The sequence below is a fragment of the Camelina sativa genome, chromosome 18, assembly GCF_030686135.1.
Source record: "Camelina sativa cultivar CO46 ecotype springtype chromosome 18, ASM3068613v1".
NCBI lineage: Eukaryota > Viridiplantae > Streptophyta > Magnoliopsida > Brassicales > Brassicaceae > Camelina > Camelina sativa.
Genome location: NC_141897.1, coordinates 19,581,440 through 19,595,151, shown reverse-complemented (window position 1 = coordinate 19,595,151; position 13,712 = coordinate 19,581,440). Strand labels below are relative to the sequence as shown.

Sequence of the window (13,712 nt, the reverse complement as noted above, 5' to 3'; positions counted from 1 at the left end):
TTATAACAAGGTTGTTATTCTATGCAAATACTTTTTATATGACAAATTACCTTACATATATATACAGTTACTATTTTGTCGTATTCAAATGTCATTAGGTATTTTTGTGACAAATTGTTAAGTGACAGTCTAAATATTTGGTTAACTAAGCCACATGCACGGATCAGGAGTGGCTGCATCAGGTAGGTTTCTTACAATTGAGATAATAATGTGACGACATGTATTCTGTTTTTTTTTTAAAGATAATCTACGTCGAAATATTAGTTGATTTTAAATTATTAAGAATACAAGAAATTTTGTTAAAGAACTAAATTATTTAAAAACATCAATTTTGTGTATTCGCTAGTTTCTATACTTTTATACTTAAAAAGACAGATAAAAAGTGAAAAGATGATCTTTTAACCCGCAAAAAAGAAGGAGCGAAAGACATGAATCTGACTATCTGAGTATATTTGGAGAAAGAAGGATTTTTTTTTATGGCGAAAGTTGTGACAATTACTATATAAAGAGATAAGAGACAATATGGTAATATAAAAGTATAATTAATTATATGGTTGTGGTTTGTATGTAAATGCATAAATGCAGAAAGATATTCATATACTATTATGTTTTGTTTGTTGCATTGGATCCCTCGCACAAAGTGGGTTTTCATTTCAATTTCTCTGATTCAGGACCCACATAAGTTTTAAATTACACTAATGCTGTACATAAGTTCATAATGATTTAATACATTTTTATAACATTGCAGTTAGAATACATTGAACTTGCATGCTTAGAAACAAATTACCAGTCACGACATTAAATCTTGATCCTATATAGTTCATCTAATAATATATTTACGTATTATCTAATAGAATTATTAATTAAGACGCTTCTATATACGTTTATCATTCTGAATTAGTGTGGGAGATAAATGAGACCATTTATACTAGTTAGTGTTGTAGACACAATAATAATAAGACTGAGTGAGTGGGGTGGGATTTTTTATTATTTATTAGACACAATAATATTAGATTTTTTTTAATAAATAGAAGTCGTCATTTTACGGTCTGCATGCCTCGCCTTGTCGATTTGGAGGTCTCGTCGCTAATTGTTAGTATATATATCAAGCGCACACGGCACACAAATATCAAACATACACTCTTATCAAGACCTCCGTTTCAATTTTTTTGCTCCTTAATTATATACATCAAACATATGTACTATAATACAAACACGGTCACATACACGTATATATACCTCAATATATCTATCGACATTTTGTTGTTGTTTCTGATATCATAGTGGTCATTATTTTATTTCTTTTTTATATTACTCTCTCTTTTCCTATTTCTCTCCCTGTTTGTGATAAGATGTCAAATATTAAGATCTTTCATTTATTCCCTGACGGCAAAGATATCTTAGCCATGCAACAACAACCCGAGAGTCTCCTAGTTCCATCAAAACCCGACTCTCCTGGTTCATCTCTCCCTCATCAAGAAAATCAATCTAAAAGACTACGAAACCAACAACAGGATCAAGAACAGGAGGAAGATCAGGAAAAGGTCCAAGATGGATCGAGAGGTAAACGAAAATGGGAATGTGTTGATGGAGCTTCTAGTGTAGAGATCCCAGAGACGCCAAGGATCCCGAACAACGTGTGTTGTTGTCCTCCTCGGCCGCCGAGAAAGCCCAAAGCTAATCCTGCGATGAAGAGGAGAGCCATGTGGGTAAAGAGATCGGTAGTTTTCTTAGATGTAGCTAGAGAGGTCGAATCCATGTTTCCTCCATCTATTCTTCAAGACTTTGGTAAAAAGATTAAGAAAGCTAAATCTTAATCGATATACGTTTTATCTGTATAAGCTTGATTTTTTTTTCTTGTGTTACCTATAATTTTATACGCTATTATTGTGTTTATATATTATAAAGGAAAACCAACGTTTAGGGAACTGGTGTGATATTGATGTGATTATCTGAAATCAATAGTTACGAATTAAATAAAACTTTACTGTTTTTATGAAACTAATATGAAATCAAATTCCGTTTGTTTTCGAAATAATTTTGGTAAGAATATTGAGAGAGCTAGATCGTAATCCATGTTCGATACGCTAAATACACATATAATTCAAAATACATGGTATGAGACTATGAGTCTATTGTTCATTTAACTTTTGCATGTATTCGATTTGGATGATATGATGCCTAATCTTTTTGACGTTAATTTAATATTATGACTATGTAAAATTTAAACAGCCAAACACAAAGCGCAATATAAATTGCGTTTACATTTTGGAACATTTTTAAGCGTATTAAAAAAATCATATTAATAAAAGAAATTATATACATAATTTTTAGTGTATATATATATATACCCACAATTACTAAAAGAAAGAGAGAAATGTCAATCAATATCAAACAGAAGAAGTAAGATGTATGGTATGTCTCTTCGCGTTATCTACTTAAAAAAATAATAATTGGAGGATCCTAAGTTAAAAATGTCCACAAAACCCATGGATATGGTTAATCTATCTCAATCAAGAAGTTGACTTTTTGAATCTCTTGGGGTTTAGGGAACTTTAAGATTGAATCTTGAATTTTCCAGTGTGTTTGACTTTTGTCACCCCACAAAAGCAAACATGCGTTCGTGTTTGATCATCCCCACACATCCTATTCTTACCAAAATATTCCCCTCTCGAGGTAAATCATACTATTATTTAATGATATTACTTTATATCTATAAATCGCACTTGATATATATACATTCAACATAAAATAATGTAAATTTTCAAGTTGCTACCAAATTTTAGTCTAGTCCAACTTCGGTAATTTCAATGAAAAATGGATACTTCAAAACCAATAATTCAAAGAACTCCAAACCAATTATTCAGTAAAAATTCCTAATGCACAATATATAGGTGTTATAGCAAACTAGCATAACGAATTTCCAAAATATAAATAAGATCACTGTTACGCAATACTCTGCCTTCTTTCACTTTGCGAGATGAAACACACGTGTGGTCGATGTGGAACCACATAAGTATAAGGGATGCAAGGATCATGCATGATGCTGAAACGTTCAGCCAAAAAAAACGAAACTGCATATTACAATCATATCCCAACCATCAAAAGATTTGTACGTGAAAACACTCGACATTGTTCCGCATGTGTAACATTGGAGCAAATTCTTCACTGAGTTTGGATTGTTGCAGCCTTGAATGTAAATGGTCTTCTGTGAAAAAGTGTTGACTCCTTAAGGAAGTTTAGACCACGTTTCTTGAAGAAAATCACATTTTCTCATAACTGGATATTGGGTCAGAATCTATAGGAAATATGCATGCTTCACACGGTCACCCCGAGTGCTTAATCTTATCAAGAATGGTGTCGTCCTTGTGGAGCCTTAATATATGGTTTTCAAGGATAAAATGCATTATCAAATCCATCACCCTACTCTATCTAGTCCTCTCTTAAGTCTAAACATTCTTTTCTTTCGATTTTTTTACTTTTCGTTTGTTTATTCCTATAAACTAAACCCATTTACTTTTCTTAAATGGGCCTATCTGTTCTAAACTCGTAAATATACACACGAAACGGCGTCGTCTACAAAAACCAAAGAAAGTTTTCAGACTGACGTTGTTTATGAACTGTGACAGTAAGCAAGCAAGCAAACCAAACATATATACTTCACTGAGAAGAGTTAACACTAAGCGACTGATGTGATATCTCTTTGCTCCTTTCCAAAATCGTGTTAATTAAGAAAGAAGGCTTAGAAGATCATGCAATGGCCAAATAAGTTATTCCAACTGAATCTAGACGAAATCACAAAACTACAATTGTTTAATTAGTTACGTTGTCTATTCAATCTTCATACACAGAACCCACCATAAGTATAAAAACAATTAACTATAAATTAACTAGTAATGGCAGTTCAAGTGTTCAACACATCAACTGGTTATATTATTTTGTTTGTCAGGGACAAGTGGTGATCTTTACAACTACGTAAAATAATGCATCTATATCTAAATTCGAGTTTCACTGACTACTTCAGTTAATATGTCACACATCGCATATTAATTTACTTTAAACGAGATTACAGCTTAGAGGATTGAAGAGTGAAGACCTCAAGGTCCTCAACGTACGTATCAATGTGGAATTATGGATAGTCCTATTTTACATGTAAATGATTCGTTCCAGCAGTAGGTTTCAGTGTCGATATGGTCTATTTGAAAATTGGTTGAATTTTTTTTGTCTCTAAGTGTCAACGGTGGAGATTAGGCTTAGTCACTGACATCAAAGGTTTTGGACTCGTATTGGACTGTATTTTTAAAGTTTTGATACTTTAAATCTTTTGGCATCTTTCTATTAAAAACTTTTTTTGTTCATATTGAACTACTGATTATGATAGAACATTAGGAGACGTTATAACATATCTGTTATAATGATTTTCTTTCTGGTTGGTCGAGTACAGTCGCATAATTTTGTCAAACAAATCATAATTATACAAAGGATTAACAAACCAATCATAGTCGAAGTATTTGCCAGAGTTGGCTCCAATCCAATGTCCAAAGAAAGATTTGAAAATACATTTTAAAAGTGGGGGCTATGAGGTTGACGTGTGTTCTTTCACGTGCCTCCATGTTCACATGTGTCATCTAATACATACATTTTTTACGTATGCCGTATGTGTTTATACCATTTGTCCGAAGTCCGAACAACACACTACGTACACATCTATAGTTTTTGTTTCATACAGGTGTTTTCGCTGCACTGTCTAAATTCGAAATCTAATTAAATTGAATTTATATGTGACTTAAAAACGTCCGATTACTCTCAAAAGTGATACAAAAAATAAACAAGAGTTTCTGATGAGAAAAATGTCGCTAACTAACCACTAATAAAGCCTTATGGTTAGTGGTCCAGTGAGACTTTTTGGGATACATTATAATAATGTGAGTTCAAATTTATTTCAGGTTTCTGGTTACCCTAATTTTTTCTGCTAGATACGTGCTTCAGGCAGATACTTTTACAAATAAAACTGCTGATTGGAATTTTATACAGAAACGGCACATAGTTAACTACTTAACTTAATTTATCTTGATGTTTGGGTTGCTTTGGAACCGAACCAAATATACACACATAGGTAGGTGTATAAGTAGGTATATTTCCTAAAAGCAACTGTGGGGAAAAAGGTAAGTGAAATAAAAACAAAAACCTTTCGGCGATACATCGCGTGATGCCTTGAATATTTCTAGTTCAGACAACACAAAAAGGTTTCTAGTAGTATTTTTCTCTTGCAGAGTTTTTATTCAAAATTAGTCTCTAAAATAGAAAGCATCAAAAATTTAGTAATAATCACATACACTTGTGTTAATTTTTTTTTGTTTATTTTAAAACTCATGCTTTACTGTGCCATAATTTACGGGATCAAAAGCACTTGTACTAATTACAAATTTACAACACTTCTTATCGTTTAACTTCAACTTGTGGCGCCGTAAAGATTTGAATTATTAACCCCAACTTTCAAACCTAACACAATGTTACTTTAAACTATTTCTACAAGCTTTACACAAAAATATCTAAATATTTATTATATTGAAGGTTAGTGAACAAATTAGTACTATATAATTTCATAGCTTAAAGAACTTTTAACGAGATTAAAAAACAAGCATCTGCAAATTTTTCAGATTGATGATACGTACAGAAGAAATCATTCCCAACATCATAAGAATGAGAGAAACAACAGATATAGAATTCACACAATTAAAAAAAAAAAAAAAAAAAAAAATTGAAATTCTTGAGAAAAAAAAAATTTCAACAAAAAAATGAAAATTAGAGAGTAGAGAAGAAGAGACAGAGATGCTAATACTAAACAACCACCACAGTGGATTTTTGGTCTAACAGCATTCTAAGATTTATACCTGATGAAGAAGAAGTAGGAAAAAACGACACCGTTTCAACAGATTCTTGAATACTACTCTGTTTCTTCTCTCTGTTCATCGCAGGAGGAGGATTCATGAACTTCAGAAACGAACCTTCCCTTACAGTCGAAAGGTCCGATTTTGGAGAAGCTAAACCTTCTCTTCTTTTGGCTTCTTCAATCAATCTCTTCCTCAGCTTCTCTTCAGCATCTCTCAAGAACTTGAATTTTGGTGGAGGTGATGAAGAAGACGACCTGAAGAACTTGTTAAACTCAAGCTCACCGTCTGATTCAAACAGAGGATTGAATCCATGGTGTGGGTAAGACTCCAAAGGAGATGATGACTTTAGCGTACGAGGAGAAGCCAATGGAGTGAATCCAGGGGTACTACAGTCATTGGGAACATCACTCAAGCTTCTTCTTCTTGATCTTGAACCCAATCTTGATCTCCCATCTTCAGATTCCAAATCTGCTTTCGTCTCTTCCATGATTGTGAAGAGAAACCTCTGGTTATGAAGCTTCATGAGCTCTGCTTCAAACCCTAGATCTCCTCCGTTCAGATGCTTCATCAACCCAAGCTCCAAATCTTGATTCCCATCTTGGTCTCTTGAGATTTCACTACCTTCTCTTCCTCCATTGTTGCTGTGCTGTAAAGGTTGAGGCTTTTTGAAGCAGAAGAGCTGGATAAGTTCTTTGGCGTATCCGTTTTGTTGTTGTTGTTCTTCTTCTTTCTCCTCTTCGCTTTCTTGGCTTATGACTCTCTTCTTGTGCTTCTTCCATCTTAGAAGGTAATAGACTTCTGCAACAAGTGCTAATAGAAGAAACCCAAAAACTAAACTTAACCCAATACCTAATCCACTAATAGTCTTCATCTTTTTCTTCAACGCAAATTCTCACATCACATGAACACAAAACAAAAACCCTAAGTTTTTGGCTGGGGATTTGTGTGAATTTACAGAGGAATAATGGAGCAAGACTTGGTTACCATATTTAAAGATTTGAGAAAGAAACCTGAATGTGTGAAACTTTTGGAAATTAGACAGCGATTAAAATTGTGATTAGAGGAGTAAAATAAGGAAACTTGCCTTGATGGTGAGCAGATATATTTAAGATTGAAAGAGAAAGAAAGATTTTTTTTTTAGTGATGTATAAGAGAGAAGAAGAAGTTCTCTTTCACAGCAATTTAGGTTCACAAGTTGGGTTCTTTGTAAATACTTGGCACAAAAGGTCCAAGTCTTGTTGCCTTTAACTCAAAATTTAACCTAAAAGTCTAATTGTTTGTTATTTGTCTTAAAGTAAAACTAGCTGTTTGTATAATGTCATGGACTTAAGGTTGGTTATGGTTATAACTTATAATTTTCAAATACATTGTAAAACGTTTATATACTAAGCTGATACTAAATCATATTGTTTACTCAGTATTTATTTGGATACAGTTTTCTACCTGGATGTCATTCCTACCTAAAAATTGAGCTTACTTCAATTGATTTTTTTTTTGTATAATATTATTTTAAATAATAATAGGGTTGTTTTCATCAATATTTATAAAACTTTAATATTTTCTAAACATCAACAAACAGAGGTGCCTGTTCTTTTCAGTTACATCTTTTGCATTTTGGTGTGTAAACATAATTTTGATGTAGTTGCCATAGTAATTTTTGGTTATAATATAAATGTGGTTTTATGGTTACAATGATTGTACATGTTTCATTTTATATTTGCCGAAAATAAAATATTAGTAACGAATATTGATAAATTATGTATAGACAAGAATTGAACGGTCCACGTTATAACTATTTCTGTTCTTTTGTTCAACTCCAAAATATTATTTAATAAATGCAGTATTAGAAATATTATTAGTATTAATTAAAAAGAATTTCTGGTTTTTGGCTCCTGTCGAAATAAATAAAACAAACGACAGCTCCATATATCCAATGCTTACTAATTTACTGTAGAGAGTACATGCTATTTTACATGTATTGTTTATGCTAGAGCTATTTTGTAATTTGTACTACAAATATAGTCAGTGGCGGACGGAGGATAAAAATTTAGGGAGGTCAATTACGAGGAAAAAATATTAATTTGTCATATTGGTAATTCGAACTCGGATATGGGGAGGTTAGCAATGCAAAAATTTTATGTAATTACATGTAAAAAACTATTAATTTAGTTTATTCAGGTCAGGTGACCCACTTACTTCCTTAGTAGATTCGCCGTTGAATATAGTATTTATTCCGTTAAAACATTTTTCCAAGTTTCATACCATTTGAACCTATTTTCAAATAACGAACTTTTTCTTATTAGAAGCAACGAAAATATTTGTTTTTTTTTAATTTTAGTTTTAAGCTTAGATAATTTCCGATGTATATTTCTATTTTTTTTTTTAAATAGAGCAACTCAAAATTAGAGCATTATTTTTCTCTAATGTATTACTCTATTTTCAACTCTAAAATAGAGTTAATGTAAAAAATAGAGGCAAAAATAGAGTTACTTTATATATAGAGCAATTCTATATTTTTTTTTATTTTAGAGTAAAATATAAAATAGGGTTGGAGCAAACTCTAAAATAGAACAGGGTTGCAATTGCAAATGCGGGTGATAAAACAGTCATAGACATGAACCGAAGATTCTCTTCTTTTTTTGTTGTCGATAAAAACCAAGATTCTCCTCCCCGTGTCTTCCTCAACAATATAAACGTTAAAAGTAGTTTATTCATATTACTTTTTGGTCTAATTTCAGAATATATGTAAATGAGAAAATAACATTTTTAATAGAGAAAAATGTTATTTAAACCATGAATTTTCAAATTTTAGTCATTTAAGCCATGAATTTTACTGTAGACCATTTAAAAAATCAATTTTTATTGATTAGCTTTTTAAAATATGAAGTTTCGTTGACCAAACAAAAAAAACATAATGTTAAATTTGATAATTGACCTACTAACAAACGTTACTATGCCGCTAATCACTCTGTTACTAACAAAACGACGTCGTTTTAATGGAAGTTTTAGTTCGAAAAAATGTCATTTAAACCATGAACTTTTAAATATAGGCCATTTAAACCATGAACTTGTAAATACATATCATTTAAACCATGAATTTTCAAATTTCTGTCATATAAACTATGAACTTATCCTGGTTTAAATAGCCAAAATTTGAAAGTTCATGGTTTAAATGACATTTTCCCCATTTTTAAAACTATAGAATTAGCAATATATACAGTATTGAGTTTTTAGTTTTTTTTTAACGTAATTACACTTGATGAAGAAATTACACGTTCACTTTTGTTTGAAGAAGTTTACAGAATAAAAATAAAATAAATTTGAAGGGTTTGTGAGGAATAAATAATTGAAGAAGCCACGAGGGGAAACCTAGAAAATATGATTGGATAAGATAATAAGTAAGACATAACCAAAGGTTATAGACAACCGTCGCCCACAAACTCACTATAGCTGGTTTGTTCTCCTCTCTTTTGTTTTGGATTCCAATATTATCGGTGATTTTTAAATTAATTATGGTGTAGTATTATTTAGAGACAGAAATTGTGTTTTATATTCACTCTTTGCTAATTTTCTGTTTGTTTCTTTTCAATTTCTACATACAACACACACAAAAAAACCATCACACAAAAAAAATAGCTGTGTGAATTTGCTCACTGACCAAAATAAAAAAACTAATGTAGTATATAACTAACTATTTGAAAAAATTAGAAAACTGGAATTAGGGGTAGGGAAAATTACCATTGTAGTGTTGAGGGTTGTGGTGGTTGATGGTGGCCGGCGGAGGTAGTCGCCGAAGTTGGTCGCTGGAGTTGGTTACCGGAGGTGGTCGCCGGAGTTGGTCACCGGCGGTGGTCACCGAAGTTGGTCGCCGGAGTTGATCGCCAACGATGGTTGCCGAAGTTGGTCGCCAGAGTTGGTCGCTAACGATAGTCGCCGAAGTTGGTCGCCGGCAATGGTCACCGGAGTTTGTCGTCAGTGATGGTCGCCGGAGTTTGTCGCCAGCAGTCGTCATCGGTAATGATCGCCGGAGTTAATTGCTGGCGGTGGTCGCCGGAGTTAGTCGCCGACGGTAGTCGTCGAAGTTGATCACCGGCAGTGGTCGTCAGAATTGGTCGCCATCTCCGACGATGGTACGGTGGTCGGAGGTGATGTGATGGTGGTAAGGAGTAATTGTTAGAAAAGAGAATATGTGTAGTTTATGGTAGTAGAAATATGTATAGCAGGAACAAATTAGTATATATTATATATTATACAGAGAATATTATAGATACATGGTTAAAGTAGTTACTTGATTAATTTTATTTTTTTTCTTGGTTATGGTTGCCAATTCCCCAAAATAGATTTGTTTTAAAAAAGTTCATTTTTAACTTTGTCAAGATGTATTTTATATATTATTTATCTTTTCATAAGAATTGGCTTAAACTTATAAGTTCCGAGAAAAAAATCTAATCGGTATCTATAAGACGATGGTTGAAACTCTACAGACTTTTAACTTCTCTGGGCTTTTTTCTAACTTTTAATAACAAACCATAGCCCATCTTCATCATCAGTCCATAACCAGGTAGCTTCAAATGAACCGAAGACTAAGCTGAAGAACCGGAGTTTAACCGAAGACAACAAAAAAAAACCTCACAGGAAAGCCTTATAGCAAAGTTAAATCGGTCGGATCAGAAGATCCAGAGAAGAGTTTACTTATTAACAGCAGTTGGAGCGTTGCGTGATCCTCCTCATTGACGGTTTATTTAAATCAGATTTCAAATTTTCAATAGATATTTTTTCGAGCGTTGTGATTATAATGAGCTAGTTGTATCAAGTGACTTGCTAACTTGTGTACACATGTGTTTATAAGATCTATAGATAGAGAGAGCCATAGAGGTAAATACGAAAGCATTAATGCTAAAATTTATATACAGCGTAAATTTAAAAGGTGTAATAAAAAGGAATACATATATAATATCTCAAAATTTGTTATTAGTTCTCTGTTTCATTTGCTGTAGACCTTAGCTTATTTATATTTAATCTTTATATATTTTTAATTTAAATTAGAAAAAGTCCTAAACAGTATCAATCTCCGAACAGTGGCGACTAACATGCAAACGGGTTACAACAGCTCTTCGACTAAAAATAGCAAATATAGTAGCACATGAGGAAAAGTAACTTGTACATACAAAAGAGTATAATACATATAGTATATGTATAAAGTCAAAATTTTGAACAGTTGTGGTTCAAATGATTCTAATTTTATTCCCGAACATCTAATTTATACTATACCTCCGGCTATATATTTGGAAGATAACAGAACAATATGACCACTATTGGATTTGTCCAAAAAAAATATATACTTAAAAAAAAAAAAATGGAACAATGGTCACGAACATGCAAACTGGTTACAACAGTTCTTCCACTAATAATAGTAAGCATATCACACAAACAAAGTAGCATGTACGTACGAAAGAGTACAATACGTGTATCACACGCAGAAAGTATCATGTACATACAAAAAAGTATAATACGTGTATTAATGTAAAATGACAACTTATATATACGTGTAAATGTTTGGCTACAAGTGTCTCCTTCTCCCAAGGACACCACACATTTGAGAGACAAAATTGCCTTTTACGGCGGTTATACACGTATGATATATACTAATAATATATGGTTCAACTAAAAGTTAACTCACCAACCGAGGAAAATGGTGCCGAGCAAATATATTAGATGAAAGTATATGAAATACACAGAGCAAATATAATTGATGTACTTGTCAGTGATACCAAAAAAAATATATATATATATATATAAGAATGTTTTGAGATGTTTGGAGGTACAATGCTACAAAATTACTAGAAAAATTATTAACATCTTTTGTACCACAGGTACCTTAAATTGACTTTTTTTTTTCTTTTTCTTTTGTTCATAAAGAAAAAAGAATTGATTATGAGAAGTTCTATATCGATCTAATTTTTGATTCTTATTAATGAAACAGTATAATTAATAAAAGAAACTCAACACTAATAATTAAAATATGTGTTGATTTAAAAGAAAAAAAAATATATGAAATGTCATTTTTGACGTACCAATTTAAATAAGATTAGTTTTTAAAAAATACAATTTCTGGTGTATGTGTGAATTTCTACATAAGGAGATATATTTATGGTGAATAGTGAATACTAAATACTCTATAAAGTAAGCGAAAATAATAAAAAAAAAAAATACTAGCAAAATTCGATAGAACATATTTACTTCAGATAGTAGTATATTTGCTAGTATTTTTCAATATTATTTCCATTTTAAACCATGAAAATTTAAAATAAATAAAATCGCCATAGTGAATTATCATTCTTATCTGGATTAAACGAAAACAAGAAGTAAAATATATATGCAGAACGAATCAAGTGGCTTCAATTTCATTAAAACATGAAAATCAATGAAGAGGGTGTCATATGTCTCATTCTTTCTCGAGGCAAATCTCTGCTCCTATAGATTCGTAGGTGCCTATGGGACTCAAATTGAAGCCATGCATGTCTTTTGCTTTCACAATTTTTGTCATTCCCCATGCCAACTTCTCACAAATTCTTACAGTATTTGCATATATATATATATATATGTACATATTGCACATTTCCATATCTAAAGTTCGTGGCGTAACACGATGACCTTTCAACTAATTGATAGCTAATCGTATAATGGCTTCCTTCTGGTAGTCAGAAATCAGGACTGTGTAAACTTCAATTCTGACTTTATATTTGACTAGTCTAGATTTCATTTTGAAGCTAAATTATAAAACATCTAACTATAATATTGTATTTATACATATAAACAACATGTATATGCTCTCCATAAGTTTTTAATACAGTACGAGACAGAGGTATATATCTGTAATTAGAAAATTTGTAGTATATGCTATCATTAATAATTTTAAAGTTATGTTTTTTCTTTTTAAGTTGTAGTACGGATATCGATAACATTACTCTATCTGAAAGGAAATGACATGTCCAAATCTGAACTCTCAATTTCCTCTTCCCTCTTCACCGAGGAAAATTATAAGGTCGACATTGGATTCACGAAATGCGACCACGAAGCACAACAAGTAAGCCACTAGAGTTTTCTAGTGTTTGACGGTTTACCAAATATAATCAAGAATTTGTTTCTTAGCTCGGAACTGTTTGAATCTGATCGTTAAGAAATCGAAGAGCCAAGCGACTCTCGACTTCATATTGTCGTGTTATATGAAAGAAAATATGATATAATATAAGATTTGTCAATTTCCGAAGCAAACTAGATACATAGGCCTTCTCATGACCTACAAAGAACACAATCCAACCAGCTATCTTTTGCCGCCCTATTATATTTAACGTTCGTATTTATCCTTACTATCTCTTACATTTCCAAAACTTTAATGGCTCTTCTTCATTATAACACTTTCAAAAAAACATTCGTAATCCCCAGAAAAGATAAGGGCCGGGTACTTAAATCTGCGTAGGAAAATATTTATGTATAGTTATAGAAAATTTGACATTTTTTTTTTTTTTGGTTAAAGATGTCAAATAGAAACTACTATTGTTATCTTTTTTAGTAGCCGCAATATAAATTGCTGCAAGATTTTAGAAATAATAACCACAATAGATCCAAATTATTATTTTTCTTTCTATTTGTCTTCTCATTAAAAAAGTAGCCTCTTTTTTACCATCTCATGCCGCTCCACGCGATGTTTTCAGAGTCCCAAGCACAAAAAACAACACGCATGTCACTATCTCTCTCTTCATTTGACTCTGTTCCACTCCCTCACTAAAGTTGGCACTATAAATATGAGCCTCCCCA

At 32.0% G+C, this 13,712-nt stretch overlaps 2 protein-coding genes across 2 annotated transcripts; one reads left to right on the top strand and one right to left on the bottom strand.

The window, feature by feature from the left end:
• The first annotated feature begins 1,123 nt into the window (after positions 1-1,123).
• On the top strand, positions 1,124-1,928 carry LOC104762047 (cyclin-dependent protein kinase inhibitor SMR14). Its single transcript, XM_010485253.3, has one exon. It carries the CDS (start codon positions 1,353-1,355, stop codon positions 1,815-1,817), a length of 465 nt encoding a protein of 154 aa, XP_010483555.1. The 5' UTR covers positions 1,124-1,352; the 3' UTR covers positions 1,818-1,928.
• A 3,702-nt stretch (positions 1,929-5,630) lies between these two features.
• On the bottom strand, positions 5,631-7,111 carry LOC104762045 (uncharacterized). Its single transcript, XM_087499720.1, has 2 exons — positions 6,979-7,111; positions 5,631-6,904 (listed from the first exon to the last, which is right to left on the bottom strand). Exon 2 carries the CDS (start codon positions 6,763-6,765, stop codon positions 5,842-5,844), a length of 924 nt encoding a protein of 307 aa, XP_087355846.1. The 5' UTR covers positions 6,766-6,904; positions 6,979-7,111; the 3' UTR covers positions 5,631-5,841.
• Positions 7,112-13,712: the final 6,601 nt, after the last annotated feature.

Bases quoted from the DNA above. Each gene is read 5' to 3' on its own strand.
- LOC104762045 (XM_087499720.1), bottom strand. From the start codon at position 6,765: ATGAAGACTATTAGTGGATTAGGTATTGGGTTAAGTTTAGTTTTTGGG.
- LOC104762047 (XM_010485253.3), top strand. From the start codon at position 1,353: ATGTCAAATATTAAGATCTTTCATTTATTCCCTGACGGCAAAGATATC.